The sequence below is a fragment of the Coregonus lavaretus genome (genome assembly GCF_964263955.1).
Source record: "Coregonus lavaretus genome assembly, chromosome: 28".
Lineage (NCBI taxonomy): Eukaryota > Metazoa > Chordata > Actinopteri > Salmoniformes > Salmonidae > Coregonus > Coregonus lavaretus.
In genome coordinates, this window is record NC_140015.1 from 39,131,944 (window position 1) to 39,149,362 (window position 17,419).

Consider the following 17,419-nt stretch of genomic DNA (forward strand, 5'->3'; position numbering starts at 1 on the left):
CAGTCGTTGGTGGACAAATAAAAAAAACACACTTCCTAACAATGCCATGATATTCACATTGGTGCATTTCAAGGTTGTCTTTTAGGTTTTTTTTACAGACGCACCGCGAATCTCAGAACAACGCTGTATCACACCATGTGGTTGCTGAGACGTGCAAAAAAAGACGACCTGGAACGCCACCGTTGTTGATAAAAGACTACCTGGAACGCCACCGTTGTTGATAAAAGACTACCTGGAACGCCACCGTTGTTGATAAAAGGCTACCTGGAACGCCACCATTGTTGATAAAAGACGGCCTGGAACGCCACCATTGTTGATAAAAGACTACCTGGAATGCCACCGTTGTTGATAAAAGACTACCTGGAACGCCACCGTTGTTGATAAAAGGCTACCTGGAACGCCACCATTGTTGATAAAAGACGGCCTGGAACGCCACCATTGTTGATAAAAGACGACCTGGAACGCCACCGTTGTTGATAAAAGACTACCTGGAACGCCACCGTTGTTGATAAAAGACGGCCTGGAACGCCACCATTGTTGATACATTGCACGGAAGGCAAGCCACTCTAGGACCTATAGAATTATGAGTGTTCACAGACAACCAATCAGGACAAAGGATGAAGTCTCTTTGCCCCTCCCCAAGATAGGGATTGGCGTGTACACCAGAAGGGGTCAGAGGGCGGGATCTCATACCATTGGTCTAAAGAGAGAGGGAGATGGTGCTATTGGTTAGTGGAAACAGAAGGATGAGCCTTATCCAATCTGTGACGAGGGAAAAGGTGCAGCACAACAAGCTGCTTGGCTGTTCAGGAACCAGGGTCAAAGTTCATTTACCCACAGGTCTAAGAGAGAGAGCGAGAGAGAGAGTGAGAGCTTGCTTCAGTATAGCAGCAGGAGGTAAAATGGTTTGGTTAGGTTTAGCATTGCAAAATTCAGGTAACTTTCCTGAAATTCCCTAGTTTCCTAGAAATCCCAGTTGAAGGATTCCCAGAATCAGGAGGGAATATAGAGGGAGAGAAACCTGGGAATTTTGGGAATGTTTCTGGATTTTTGCAATCCTAGTTAGGGTTGAGGATGCAGAGGCTAGAGGGAATGACTCCCTACATCTCAGCAGTACCTTCTGAGCTTCCTCCTCGCTGAGGCTCATAGCGATCTGGAGCTGGGTCTGTTCATCAATGTCCACCGGGGGAGCAGGCTGGAGTGTTAAAGGGGGGCGTGTTATTAGTACGGCTAACTGCAGTCAAAACACTTCTGGTTTTTATTCTTTCTAACCAGGGATCAGGGGACACCCGGTGAGTGGACTCTGGTCAATAAATGACATGAATTGATGAATTAACAGGTAGAAAAGAGAACCTGAAATAATTTGTCTCTCGACGGCCAGTAGTTGAACAGCGCTGTGTTAGGAGTTGGACTAACAACTGGAAATTCAGCTTTATAATGTTAGTCAATGATTAGTTAGTGTGTGTTTTACAAAAGGAGCTAAGAGTTTGTGTGTTTTATAAAAGGATCTAAGAGTTTTTGTGTGCGTTTTAGTCCCAGGCCTCAGTACAGTATGCAGTATGCACCATCTAACAATACAGTAATACAGAGACACAAAGGCCATTCAGTGCCATCAATACCAGGCTAGCTAACAGTGGATCAATACCAGGCTAGCTAACAGTGGATCAATACCAGGCTAGCTAACAGTGGATCAATACCAGGCTAGCTAACAGTGGATCAATACCAGGCTAGCTAACAGTGGACGAATGGCTCCATCTTGTCCAGTCAAGTCACTCATTCACTCAGCACAGCTGCCGGCGGATCATTCTCTGCAGCATCGCTCTCTGTAATTGGCCAGATCGGCGGCCAACTCTGAGTATCAGTGTCTTTGATTGGCCAGATCTGTGTTATAGATCGCATCACAAGGAGAGAGGGATGATATTGGTTTCTATTAAAGGCTCAGTGAAATGGATGACACTTAGAGGACAGAGAGAGAGGGAGAGAGAGACGGGGGGGGGGGGGGGGGGGGGGGGGAGCTCTGCAGGAGAGTGCGTATGAGTGGGAGGGAGGCAGCCACATTCACAACATTCTCACACTGCATTTAGTCAGAGTATCAGTGCCTCTTGTTCAGTGTGTGTGTGTGCGCGCGTACTGTGCAAGCGTGTGTGTGTGTATGTATACCCATGAGCGTGTGTGTGTGTGTGTGTGTGTGTGTGTGTGTGTGTGTGTGTGTGTGTGTGTGTATGCATACCCAAGAGCGTGTGTGTGTGTGTGTGTGTGTGTGTGTGTGTGTGTGTGTGTGTGTGTGTGTGTGTGTGTGTGTGTGTGTGCATATGCATACCCATGAGCGTATGTGTGTGTATCACCTTTTCACTTTCCTCTCGGCTCATGGCCAGAGCCAGCTGCAGTTGTAGCTCCTCCTCCCCGCTGGTCTGGGGGCGGGCCTGCTCCATGTCTGATGCGGCACGGCGAGGGGAGGAAGAGGTGGCTGGGAGGAGGAAGAGGAGGACAGAGGGAGGGAGGAGAGAGAGAGAGAAAGCAGTCATTTTAGTCTGTGATTTTAAGAGCAGAGTTTTAGTAGAGGGAGCTGGCACTGGGTTTGCATGTTAAGTCAACCAGTGTGTGTTGTGTTATTCCAGCAGGGCTGTGCTGTGTTGGCATGGCATGCTCTGCCTTGGTCTGCAAGGCCGCGCCCCAAATGGCAACCTATTATAGGGCTCTATATAGGGCTCTGGTCTAAAGTAGTGCACTATATAGGGAATAGGGTGCCATTTGGGACAAGCATAACTGCTGCTCTCTGCCTGCCTGCACTAGGAACAATGGTGGCTTGTGTGGAGCAGTGGAGGAGGTAGAGGAGAGGGGGAGAGGGGGAGGGGAGGTAGATGGGAGGAGGTAGAGGGGGAGGTAGAGGTAGAGGTAGAGGGGGAGGTAGAGGGGGTAAAGGAGGAGGTAGAGGAAGTAGAGGAGGAGGTAGAGGTAGAGGGGGTAGAGGAGGAGGTAGATGAAGTAGAGGAGGAGGTAGAGGAAGTAGAGGAGGAGGTAGAGGAAGTAGAGGAGGAGGTAGAGGAAGTAGAGGAGGAGGTAGAGGAAGTAGAGGAGGAGGTAGAGGAAAGGAAGTAGAGGGGTAGAGGTAGTGGAGGTAGAGGAGGTAGAAGGGGTAGAGGAGGAGGTAGTTGGGGTAGAGGAGGTTGAGGGAGGTAGAGGGGGTAAAGAAGGAGGTAGAGGAAGTAGAGGTAGAGGTAGAGGGGGTAGAGGAGGAGGTAGATGAAGTAGAGGAGGAGGTAGAGGAGGAGGTAGAGGAAGTAGAGGAGGAGGTAGAGGGGTAGAGGAGGAGGTAGAGGAAGTAGAGGAGGAGGTAGAGGAAGTAGAGGAGGAGGTAGAGGGGTAGAGGAGGAGGTAGAGGAAGTAGAGGAGGAGGTAGAGGAGGAGGTAGAGGAAGTAGAGGAGGAGGTAGAGGGGTACAGGAGGAGGTAGAGGAAGTAGAGGGGTAGAGGGGTAGAGGTAGTGGAGGTAGAGGTGGAGGTAGAGGAGGTAGAGGGGGTAGAGGAGGAGGTAGTTGGGGTAGAGGAGGTTGAGGGAGTCTGTAGTGTGCCATTTCCCCAAATCCTCTGGGTCGGTTCCTAGACATGCCAGCAGGTTTAGGGGAGAGGAGGGCACACATACAAAGGTTTGGGGTGGGCGATAACTTGACTAAATTATCACGATAACGATAAATTGAAAGATACATTTATTAATGTGCACCACAGTTATTTTTTAAAAATATTACCCTTAAAACTAATACTACTACTTTAAATGTTGTAGCTATCAATTTTTTTTTTTTTTTTTTTTTTTTAATCAATTTTATTTTATATAGCCCTTCGTACATCAGCTAATATGTCCGGGGTGAAAAAGTTTAACGAAAAAAGATGAGTGAGGACAAAACTAAAAAGTTGGTAAATTTGTTGAACACAGAGATTGATTAAACGTTTATTAAAAGTAAAACGTGAATAGTTTGGCAGGTAGCCAAGTAGCAACAAACAGCACAGCAGCACGGAGACAATGCGGAAGCGAGACGGAAGTTTGTCCCATCAACAATCACGCATATTAGCAAACTTATTTAATTTTTAACTTTACCTTTCTCTAGGCTGTAAGGGAAGGGAAGGGGAGTGGGGGGGGCTGTGTAGGGAGACAGTACATTTACATTTACATTTTAGTCAGTTAGCAGATGCTCTTATCCAGAGCGACATACAGTTAGTGAGTGCATAATTTATTTTTTTCTTCCATACAGTACTCTATATACGTCCCAAATGGCACCCTATTCCCTACGTAGTGCACTACTTTTCACCAGAGCCCATATAAAGGCAATATGGTGTGATTTGGGACGTAGTCTCTCTCTGCTGAACCCCAATCACTTCCAGTACGCTGCCTCTCAATGTAGCCCGCCTGGGCTGGAATGTACTCTGGCTGGGCCGGCTGGGACCAGACCTGGGTTCAAATACTATTTCAAATCTTCTCAAATACTTTTAAGTGTTCGCTTTAGCCTGCCTGGGGTGCCAGATGGGTAGAGTCTGCACGGTTATTCTATTGGTTCCATTAAGACAGACAAGCTCAATCAAGCACAGCCAAAGTATTTTTGAAATGATTTCAAATCGTATTTGAACCCAGGTCTGTCTGGGAAGGGACAGGAATGCCACAGTGCCAGGCCAACCCTCTGACCCCCACCAAACCACCCAGCCCCAGCACATCCATCAGGTCCGTCTAAACCCTCAACGACAGACAAGACAGGACAGGACAAGACAGGACAAGACAGGACAGACAAGACAGACAGACAGACTCAAAGATCATCAAGCCAGGACACACAGTATGTCCTCCGACCTCAACTGTCCTTCTGTAACGGTGTTGAAATGGGGCAGAAAACAGGCCAGAGTGTCAATCTGGATGTAGTCTGAATCATTTCACAGTAATTACAAGAAGCATTCTCCAAAGTATGAAGAATTATCAACCCTAGTAATTGTTTCACAGTGAGAAAATTGAATTGTATGATATTGTTTGTACTGTAATTGTATTTAAACAATATGAAATATTTGATCTAATTCCTGTCCGCTGTGGACTACTTTCCCCTGTCCCTGTTGTAACAACTATTCACCTGGACCGCTGGGACTGGTTCTGATCCATACAGTACTGTATGTGAGGAAAGGAGGAAACCTGGCACCATCCCTAAGGTGTCAAAGCTGTCATCAAGGCAAAGGGTGGCTATTTGAAGAATCACTTTTTTGGTTACTACATGATTCCATATGTGTTATTTTATAGTTTTGATGTCTTCACTATTATTCTACAATGTAGAAAATAGTAAAAATAAAGAAACATCCTTGAATGAGTAGGTGTGTCCAAACTTTTGACTATTTTGTTTAAACATAATTTTCAGGATGTAAAAAACTAAAGACTAAAACCAGATCTAAAATATGTAGAAAAGATAATGGACATATCATTTTTAAATAACAATCACCAAAAGAACAACTAGAAAGTCAGGGAGAATAACACATTTTACAAATGATGCATTCAGGAGTATATTTGTGATGGCATGGGGCCCCCAATGATATTGTTATAATGTTTGAGTCACTCAGATAGCATAAGCCCCCACCACGCCCATGGCCACGTCCCCACCACGCCCATGGCCACGCCCCCACCACGCCCGTGGCCACGCCCCCACCACGCCCATGGCCAAGCTCCCACCACGTCCATGGCCACGCCCCAACCACACCCATGGCCAAGCCCCCACCACGCCCATGGCCACGCCCCAACCACGCCCATGGCCAAGCTCCCACCACGCCCATGGCCAAGCTCCCACCACGCCCATGGCCACGCCCCCACAGCCACGCTCCCACCACGCCCATGGCCAAGCTCCCACCACGCCCATGGCCAAGCCCCCACCACGCCCATGGCCACGCCCCCACCACGCCCATGGCCAAGCTCCCACCACGCCCATGGCCAAGCCCCCACCACGCCCATGGCCACGCCCCCACCACGCCCATGGCCAAGCTCCCACCACGCCCATGGCCAAGCCCCCACCACGCCCATGGCCACGCCCCCACCACGCCCATGGCCAAGCTCCCACCACGCCCATGGCCAAGCTCCCACCACGCCCATGGCCACGCCCCCACAGCCACGCTCCCACCACGCCCATCACCTAAGCCCCATTTTGACACAGAAAAAACTCTGGTGTGTGTTCGTGCGTGTGTGTGTGTCTGTGGGAAAATCAAACATGCCACAGACACCAGAAGTATAACGTTAACACAGTGTGACTAACTGAAACTATGCTCATGCTACATAGCTTCCCACACACCCTACACACACTATAGATACCAGATCACACACCCTACACACACTATAGATACCAGATCACACACACCCTACACACACTATAGATACCAGATCACACACACCCTACACACACTATAGATACCAGATCACACACCCTACACACACTATAGATACCAGATCACACACCCTACACACACACTATAGATACCAGATCACACACCCTACACACACTATAGATACCAGATCACACACACCCTACACACACAATAGATACCAGATCACACACCCTACACACACTATAGATACCAGATCACACACCCTACACACACTATAGATACCAGATCACACACCCTACACACACTATAGATACCAGATCACACACACCCTACACACACTATAGATACCAGATCACACACCCTACACACACTATATATACCAGATCACACACACCCTACACACACTATAGATACCAGATCACACACCCTACACACACTATAGATACCAGATCACACACCCTACACACACTATAGATACCAGATCACACACCCTACACACACTATAGATACCAGATCACACACCCTACACACACTATAGATACCAGATCACACACGCCCTACACACACTATAGATACCAGATCACACACCCTACACACACTATAGATACCAGATCACACACCCTACACTCACTATAGATACCAGATCACACACCCTACACACACTATAGATACCAGATCACACACCCTACACACACTATAGATACCAGACCACACACACCCTACACACACTATATATACCAGATCACACACCCTACACACACTATAGATACCAGATCACACACACCCTAAACACACTATAGATACCAGATCACACACACCCTACACACACTATAGATACCAGATCACACACACCCTACACACACTATAGATACCAGATCACACACCCTACACACACTATAGATACCAGATCACACACCCTACACACACTATAGATACCAGATCACACACCCTACACACACTATAGATACCAGACCACACACATAACACACAGGCAACTGGCTGTGGTCTCAGTACAATACTACTGTCCTATCTAACAACTCCACCACATCCTACTGTATCAGAATCCTACTGTACTATCTAACAACTCCACCACATCCTACTGTATCATAATACTACTGTATTAACAACTCCACCACATCCTACTGTATCATAATACTACTGTATTAACAACTCCACCACATCCTACTGTATCATAATACTACTGTATTAACAACTGTATCATCCACCACATTCTACTCTATCATAATACTGCATCCTTCTATCTTACTACTGTGTCATGTTCCAATCGTAGTATTACTACAACACACTATCACATCGTATTACTACACACACCCTATTGTACCTTAACATATACAGTACCAGTCAAAAGTTTGGACACACCTACTCATTCCAGGGTTTTTCTTTATTTTGTCATATTTTCTACATTGTAGAAAACAATGAAATAACACATATGGAATCATGTAGTAACTAAAAAAGTGTTAAACAAATCAAAATATATTTTATATTTGAAATTCTTCAAATAGCCACCCTTTGCCTTGATGACAGCTTTGCACACTCTTGGCATTGTCTCAACCGGCTTCAACTGGAATGCTTTTCCAACAGTCTTGAAGGAGTTCCCACATATGCTAAGCACTTATTGGCTGCTTTTCCTTCACTCTGCGGTCCGACTCATCCCAGATCATCCATTCACCCACACCGCATCTTACAAAGACACGGCGGTTGGAACCAAAAATCTCCAATTTTGACTCCAGACCAAAGGACACATTTCCACCAGCCTAATGTCCATTGCTCGTGTTTCTTGGCCCAAGCAAGTCTCTTCTTCTTATTGGTGTCCTTTAGTAGTGGTTTCTTTGCAGCAATTCGAACATGAAGGCCTGATTCACACAGTCTCCTCTAAACAGTTGATGTTGAGATGTGTCTGTTACTTGAACTCTGTGAAGCATTTATTTGGGCTGAAATTTCTGAGGCTGGTAACCCTAATTAACTTATCCTCTGCAGCAGAGGTAACTCTGGGTCTTCCATTCCTGTGGCGGTCCTCATGAGAGCCAGTTTCATCATAGCGCTTGATGGTTTTTGCAACTGCACTTTAAGAAACTTTAGAAGTTCTTGAAATGTTCCGTATTGACTGACCTTCATGTCTTAAAGTAATGATGGACTGTCATTTCTCTTTGCTTATTTGAGCCTATCTTGCCATAAAAGAAATTCCACAAATTAACTTTTAAGAAGGCACACCTGTTAATTGAAATGCATTCCAGGTGACTACCTCATGAAGCTGGTTGAGAGAATGACAAGAGTGTGCAAAGCTGTCATCAAGGTAAAGGGTGGCTATTTGAAGAATCTGAAATATAAAATATATTTTCATTTGTTTAACACTTTTTTGGTTACTACATGATTCCATACGTGTTATTCCATAGTTTCAATGTCTTCACTATTATTCTACAATGTAGAAAATAAAGTAAAACCCTTGAATGAGTAGGTGTGTCCAAACCTTTGACTGGTAGTGTACAATGTGTTCAACTCAAATACAATGTGGTCAACTCAAATACAATGTGGTCAACTCAAATACAATGTGGTCAACTCAAATACAATGTGGTCAACTCAAATACAATGTGGTCAACCCAAATACAATGTGGTCAACCCAAATACAATGTGGTCAACTCAAATACAATGTGGTCAACTCAAATACAATGTGGTCAACTCAAATACAATGTGGTCAACTCAAATCGGTGGCCTTAGTCAAATTTTGATGGCTATAATATAATAAATGTCAAATCTAGAATGTGCTTGACACAAACCGTTCAAAAGGCACTTAAATATTTTGTCTTGCCCGTTCACCCTCTGAATGGCACACATACACAATCCATGTCTCAAGGCTTAAAAATCCTTCTTCAACCTGTCTCCTCCCCTTCATCTACACTGATTGGATTTAACAAGTTATATCAATAAGGGATCATAGCTTTCACCTGGATTCACCTGGTCAGTTTATGTCATTGAAATAGCAGGTGTCCTTAATGTTTTGTACACTCAGTGTATGTTTATTCTAATAATATGTTTTGTACTAATTTAATGAACAGGCAAACACAGCCACCATGCAGTGGTACTAAAACCCCCCGGGCCAGAGGTAGTGAGTCAGAGAGATGACCCACAGCCACCATGCAGTGGTACTAAAACCCCCCGGGCCAGAGGTAGTGAGAGTCAGAGAGACAGCTACCATGCAGTGGTACTAAAACCCCCCAGGCCAGAGGTAGTGAGAGTCAGAGAGACAGCTACCATGCAGTGGTACTAAAACCCCCCGGGCCAGAGGTAGTGAGAGTCAGAGAGACAGCTACCATGCAGTGGTACTAAAACCCCCCGGGCCAGAGGTAGTGAGAGTCAGAGAGACAGCTACCATGCAGTGGTACTAAAACCCCCCGGGCCAGAGGTAGTGAGAGTCAGAGAGACAGCTACCATGCAGTGGTACTAAAACCCCCCGGGCCAGAGGTAGTGAGAGTCAGAGAGACAGCCACCATGCAGTGGTACTAAAACCCCCCGGGCCAGAGGTAGTGAGAGTCAGAGAGACAGCTACCATGCAGTGGTACTAAAACCCCCCGGGCCAGAGGTAGTGAGAGTCAGAGAGACAGCCACCATGCAGTGGTACTAAAACCCCCCGGGCCAGAGGTAGTGAGAGTCAGAGAGACAGCTACCATGCAGTGGTACTAAAACCCCCCGGGCCAGAGGTAGTGAGAGTCAGAGAGACAGCTACCATGCAGTGGTACTAAAACCCCCCAGGCCAGAGGTAGTGAGAGTCAGAGAGACAGCTACCATGCAGTGATACTAAAACCCCCCGGGCCAGAGGTAGTGAGAGTCAGAGAGACAGCCACCATGCAGTGGTACTAAAACCCCCCGGGCCAGAGGTAGTGAGAGTCAGAGAGACAGCCACCATGCAGTGGTACTAAAACCCCCCGGGCCAGAGGTAGTGAGAGTCAGAGAGACAGCCACCATGCAGTGGTACTAAAACCCCCCAGGCCAGAGGTAGTTAGAATAGAGAGAGGGCCCCTGGGCTTTGTCGCATGTCTGCTGCCATCACCCTAGAACTGGAACAATTGCTGCTGACGCATAATACATGATCCCCAGTCCCAGCTAGCTAAACATGGCTACCACAGCACAACCACGTATACACAGAACCATGATGAGACAGGGGGAAAAGGTAGAGAGAGTGAGTGAGTGTGTGTGCGCGTCCCATTCTTTGTGGTTGCTGTTCAGCTGGAGTGAAAGAGAACAGGTGAATGGTAGGAATGCAGATATAGAGAGCATCTCACACACTTGGATAGCGTAACCAAAACTAACAAACACTTTATGTAGGAATGGGTTAATAACCAGGATGAGACAATAGACGGAGACATTGGTTGTTTCCCAAATGGCACTCTATTCCCTATACAGTGCACTACTTTTGACCAGAGCCCTATGGGAACAGAGTACCGTTTGGGACGTAGTCATTCATTGGGACCTGTCCAGGTCCTTATGTCCAGCTGCCTGTTACATGGACCAACAGGACAATAGCACCTAATTGAATAGGGCCTATGAGGGACAATGACCCAACGGTATACAACCCATAGAAACAGAATCTCTTATGCCGTCATTGACATGAATGGAGAGGCCCGTTCTATAGATTATATTTCTATGAACACAACCAGCCATCTCTACAATGAATCCAGATACCGCTGACGTGACGTGCTATCTGTATCTCTGGAGCCCCGAGTAACTGAACGTTTAGTCCCTTTTTTCTGATGACACACACAGACACAGACACTGACTGACACGTTGATAAGATAAGAGCAGGGAGTTCTTACTGAGCGTACGAATACGCCATCTATGTGTTCCAGAATCATCTACTATATGTCATGGTCACAAGATAAGAACAGGAGGAGCCAAAACATTCCACCCCAAATCCCCATGAGTAAGAAGGAAGAGGTTAGGGGTTGCTGCACGACAGGGGAGGTAGAGACAGAGATGCACTTTTTCCTCTACTGTGAGAAATACTCCCAAATAAGATCATCTTTTTTTTCCAAGAAAATATCTCAATCAATTCCCAACTTCTGTGCATTTACTAATCACATAAAGCTGGGAATTATTCTGGGTGAGGGAGAAACCACAAATATTACTGCCAGATATGTATATGATTGCCATAGCCTGAGGGACATCCCATGACCATTAATTCCCTATAGTATTGACATTGTATATAACTGACAGTAATACATAATGGAACCATCATCATGTACATGTTGTTATTTATTTATTAGACATTCTTTCTTTGTCTTTTTATAATCTTATTTTCATTTAATTACATTTATCAACCGAAGATTCCCCAATACAACAGCAGTAGTGTTGTACCTGTAAACATGATTATTATTATTACTGGAAATTAACTGGATTTCAATATCCTCATAGCATTGTATTTACTGAAAGGCTGTACCACTATAGCACTTTGGCAATATCTACAAATTGTATTTCGTGCCAATAAAGCAATCTGAATTTGGTTGGGCTTTAAACACACTAGGTTGTTTCCTGTCGGATAATACTAACATGGAGAATTTGATAGCAAACTCACTACGTACTGACTAGCTGTACCTTCGCAGCCAGTGCAGACCTGAGCAGAGCCAGACCACATCTCTCAACATGGATGCTCTGTGAAGAATGGAATGGAATGGCTAATCTTATCAAGGTTTTAGGCATTCAAGCCTTCATTACATTCTGGCTCCATTATGTATTCCAGTGCCTCTTCAATGCTTCAGGAACATGTTTGGCCTTTTAAAATGTGTCCCTGCTATCAATCAAACTGTAATATACTGTCACTGGTCGGCTACCACCCGGTATCTTAGTAACTGCTGCCCTATGTACATAGTAATTGAACACTGGCCACTTAAATAATGTATATTATTTCCCGAATGCACTGTGTATACAGTACCAGTCAAAAGTTTGGACACACCTACTCATTCAAGGGTTTTTCTTTATTTTGACAATTTTTTACATTGTAGAATAATAGTGAAGACATCAAAACTATGAAATAACACATATGCAATTCCTAACCAATCAGAGCGCTTGGAAATGCGCATCTGGACACTGCACCCGCCCACTCAGGTCAGAGTGTTATCGTTGTCGAAGGGAGAAGACACATGTTTCTGAGGACTTTTTATTGTCGACAGTAACACGAATGTCTGAATGTTGTGCGTGCATCGAAATGTAAGTTGCAGGGGATTTTACATGCTGTGTAACAATAGGTAATTAATTACCACTAATTACTTCATGTTACTTTGATAAATCTCAGCCATATGTCATAATATTCTTTAATGTTAGAGTTGCCAATACTGCTTTGCGTATTGTTTATCATATGTAGTATTATTCCGTACTGCCATACGTGTTATTGCATTGGTTGCACAAGTACTTTTGTAGAAGTGGTTTTATTGTTTTATTGATAAACATAGTATTTTGCATGCACACGCTATCACAGCGTTTTCCATAGTGGCCTTTATTAAGGTATTTTATTAGTGTATTGGAAACACACACTGTTCTGCGGGCAGGCCTGCTGGTTTTGACTAGAGTACAGCAGAAGTGACTTTTCGTAGCAGGTTAGGAGTACTTAGGCAGCAGGTTAGAAAAATTAACGTTGCAGTTTAGGAGAATTAATGCAGCAGGTTAAGAGAATGAATGTAGCAGGTTAGGAGAATTAACATAGCAGGTTAGGAGAATTAATGTAGCAGGTTAGGAGAATTAACGTAGCAGGTTAGGAGAATCAACGTAGCAGGTTAGGAGAATCAACATAGCAGGTTAGGAGAATTAATGCAGCAGGTTAGGAGAATTAACGTAGCGGGTTAGGAAAACTAATGTAGCAGGTTAGGAGAATTAACGTAGCAGGTTAGGAGAATTAAGGCAGCAGGTTAAGATAATTAATGTAGCAGGTTAGGAAAATTAACTGAGCAGGTTAGGATAATTAACGTAGCAGGTTAGGAGAATCAATGTAGCAGGTTAGGAGAATTAACGTAGCAGGATAGGATAATTAACGTAGCAGGTTAGGAGAATTAACGTAGCAGGTTAAGGTTACTACAAGCTTCACTCCGTTGATCTACGTGTGTGCGCATGGGTGGAGTTGAATTTTTGGAGCAGCGGACACGTTTTGGTAACATGATATCCTCACTATTCACACGGGGGCAATAGCAAAGTGTTTTTATTTTTGTAATTTAATTTGTGAAAGCAAGGAAGAGTCGCCTTACATGCTAGTTGTAGCTAGCTGGCAGCTTGGCTAGCTGGCTTTAGCCTGGCTAAAAATATAGCAAGCTAGCTAGCCTTTTTAGCTTCCCACTTCTCCATGTGAAATAATCCGATTTATAATGACAAAATATGCCCAGGTAAATATTTGTATACTTGCCAGTGTAATCTAAAACATTATCCCAGTTTGATATGCCACTTGTGTATTAATTCCCATATCAGCTAAAAATAGAATGTCATCATGTTTTGGTCACAGAGAAAAAAGCACGTTTCTAGTTAGCTGGCTACAGCAGGTTCTACCATTTCACAATAGCCTGGAATCACTAGTTATTACTTCTAAACCAAATACCTTTTTGGGGTGGATTCATGTTGTTTGGTTTACTGTTTGAACAGTTGCTGACATTATATTTGGTTATCAATGAAAAATAGGCTACTTTGATGAATAGCCTATATATCCTATAGATCAGATCAAGGAACCAAGCGACAACACTGCCCCCACGGCTGCGGAAGGAATGATACGGCGAGTCTCAATTTTAAGGAAGTTAAAAACGTATGTCGAATGCCAGAGCGTATTACAAGGAGCTGCCCCTTTTGTGACGAAAAACGACGTTGCAACTCTGCATCTTGTGTCTCCGTAGACTGCGTAGTAAAGCTTTATGAGAATCAGGTTAAGGTTAGGAAAAGGGTTAGGGTTAGCTAAAATGCGAAAATCATCCTTGATGCGACTCGAACGTATCTATCCGCAATCAGGCCTGACCCTCAGAACAGCCTTCGTTTCCAATAACGCGATTCTGCGTGCGTGTGCGCGACAGCATATCCCAGTTGCGTGGTACTACTCACAATTGAAAGAGGAATTGGACTCCCTGGACCGGCTGAAGTCATCCCCGTAGAGAGCAGTCATGCTGGGCTGGCTGGTGCGGCGGCCTGGGTACGGTGGAGGCAGAGAGCCAGAGCCCATCCCTGACCCTGCGGCTGCTCCAGCCATCCTCTCCTTGGTCTTCTGGGCCAGGGTCCTCTCCTAGAGAAATAGATAGCTAGGTATTTAGATAGGTATTTTATTAATCACTGATGGGGACATTAAGGGCCGGTTTCCTGGACACAGATTAAGCCTAGTCCGGGACAAAAAAAAACAGATCAATGGAGAATCTCCATTTGTTTAAGTATAGGACTAGGCTTAATCTGTGTCTGGGAAGCCACCCCTTCATGTCAAACAGAAGTCCAGGACTAGGCTTAATCTGTGTCTGGGAAACCACCCCTTCATGTCAAACAGAAGTCTAGGACTAGGCTTAATCTGTGTCTGGGAAACCACCCCCTCATGTCAAACAGAAGTCTAGGACTAGGCTTAATCTGTGTCTGGGAAACCACCCCTTCATGTCAAACAGAAGTCCAGGACTAGGCTTAATCTGTGTCTGGGAAACCACCCCTTCATGTCAAACAGAAGTCTAGGACTAGGCTTAATCTGTGTCTGGGAAACCACCCCCTCATGTCAAACAGAAGTCCAGGACTAGGCTTAATCTGTGTCTGGGAAACCACCCCTTCATGTCAAACAGAAGTCTAGGACTAGGCTTAATCTGTGTCTGGGAAACCACCCCCTCATGTCAAACAGAAGTCCAGGACTAGGCTTAATCTGTGTCTGGGAAGCCACCCCTTCATGTCAAACAGAAGCAGACATACAGTGGGGAGAACAAGTATTTGATACACTGCCGATTTTGCAGGTTTTCCTACTTACAAAGCATGTAGAGGTCTGTAATTTTTATCATAGGTACACTTCAACTGTGAGAGACGGAATCTAAAAATCCAGAAAATCACATTGTATGATTTTTAAGTTATTAATTTGCATTTTATTGCATGACATAAGTATTTGATACATCAGAAAAGCAGAACTTAATATTTGGTACAGAAACCTTTGTTTGCAATTACAGAGATCATACGTTTCCTGTAGGTCTTGACCAGATTTGCACACACTGCAGCAGGGATTTTGGCCCACTCCTCCATAAAGACCTTCTCCAGATCCTTCAGGTTTCGGGGCTGTCGCTGGGCAATACGGACTTTCAGCTCCCTCCAAAGATTTTCTATTGGGTTCAGGTCTGGAGACTGGCTAGGCCACTCCAGGACCTTGAGATGCTTCTTACGGAGCCACTCCTTAGTTGCCCTGGCTGTGTGTTTCGGGTCGTTGTCATGCTGGAAGACCCAACCATGACCCATCTTCAATGCTCTTACTGAGGGAAGGAGGTTGTTGGCCAAGATCTCGCAATACATGGCCCCATCCATCCTCCCCTCAATACGGTGCAGTCGTCCTGTCCCCTTTGCAGAAAAGCATCCCGAAAGAATGATGTTTCCACCTCCATGCTTCACGGTTGGGATGGTGTTCTTGGGGTTGTACTCATCCTTCTTCTTCCTCCAAACACGGCTAGTGGTTTAGACCAAAAAGCTCTATTTTTGTCTCATCAGACCACATGACCTTCTCCCATTCCTCCTCTGGATCATCCAGATGATCATTGGCAAACTTCAGACGGGCCTGGACATGCGCTGGCTTGAGCAGGGGGACCTTGCGTGCGCTGCAGGATTTTAATCCATGACGGCGTAGTGTGTTACTAATGGTTTTCTTTGAGACTGTGGTCCCAGCTCTCTTCAGGTCATTGACCAGGTCCTGCCGTGTAGTTCTGGGCTGATCCCTCACTTTCCTCATGATCATTGATGCCCCACGAGGTGAGATCTTGCATGGAGCCCCAGACAGAGGGGGATTGACCGTCATCTTGAACTTCCATTTTCTAATAATTGTGCCAACAGTTGTTGCCTTCTCACCAAGCTGCTTGCCTATTGTCCTGTAGCCCATCCCAGCCTTGTGCAGGTCTACAATTGTATCCCTGATGTCCTTACACAGCTCTCTGGTCTTGGCCATTGTGGAGAGGTTGGAGTCTGTTTGATTGAGTGTGTGGACAGGTGTCTTTTATACAGGTAACGAGTTTAAACAGGTGCAGTTAATACAGGTAATGAGTGGAGAACAGGAGGGCTTCTTAAAGAAAAACTAACAGGTCTGTGAGAGCCGGAATTCTTACTGGTTGGTAGGTGATCAAATACTTATGTCATGCAATAAAATGCAAATTAATTACTTAAAAATCATACAATGTGATTTTCTGGATTTTTGTTTTAGATTCCGTCTCTCACAGTTCAAGTGTACCTATGATAAAAAATTACAGACCTCTACATGCTTTGTAAGTAGGAAAACCTGCAAAATCGGCAGTGTATCAAATACTTGTTCTCCCCACTGTCCATACTGTACAAAACCAAACAAACAGAATACTGGTGCCATGTCATACCTGCTTCAGCCTCTCGTCATCCCTCATCAGGGCCACCATCTGCTTGGCCTTCTCCCTAACGTTGACCCCCTGATCCCTGCCATCTCTGTCTGTGAACTGGAAGTCCCGTAGGGTCTAGAGGAGGAAGAGGAAGAGGAGGAAGAGGAAGAGGAGGAAGAAGATACTAACTCCTGAGTGGCGCAGTGGTCTAAGGTACTGCATCGCAGTGCTAACTGTGCCATTAGAGATCCTGGTTCGAATCCAGGCTCTGTCGCAGCCGGCCGCGACCGGGAGACTCATGGGCGGCGCACAATTGGCCCAGCGTCGTCCAGGGTAGGGGAGGGAATGGCCGGCAGGGATGTAGCTCAGTTGATAGAGCATGGCATTTGCAACGCCAGGGTTGTGGGTTCGATTCCCACGGGGGGCCAGTATAAAAAAATATGTATTCACTAACTGTAAGTCGCTCTGGATAAGAGCGTCTGCTAAATGACTAAAATGTAAAATATCATTTATTATACTTTTTTTGCAGATTGTTTTTTTTGG

The 17,419-nt window shown here is 45.3% G+C and overlaps 1 protein-coding gene across 1 annotated transcript in view; it reads right to left on the reverse strand.

Moving 5' to 3' along the window:
• The window catches only part of LOC311103266 (epsin-3-like), a gene marked incomplete at its 5' end in the record, with an annotated part of 38,721 nt that overhangs the window by 14,904 nt on the left and 6,398 nt on the right, over positions 1–17,419 (reverse strand). The window contains 4 exons of the mRNA XM_084144800.1: positions 1,118–1,195; positions 2,346–2,467; positions 14,418–14,595; positions 16,898–17,011. Coding sequence (XP_084000926.1) covers positions 1,118–1,195; positions 2,346–2,467; positions 14,418–14,595; positions 16,898–17,011 — 492 coding nt within the window. The remainder of the gene's footprint in view (positions 1–1,117; positions 1,196–2,345; positions 2,468–14,417; positions 14,596–16,897; positions 17,012–17,419) is intronic.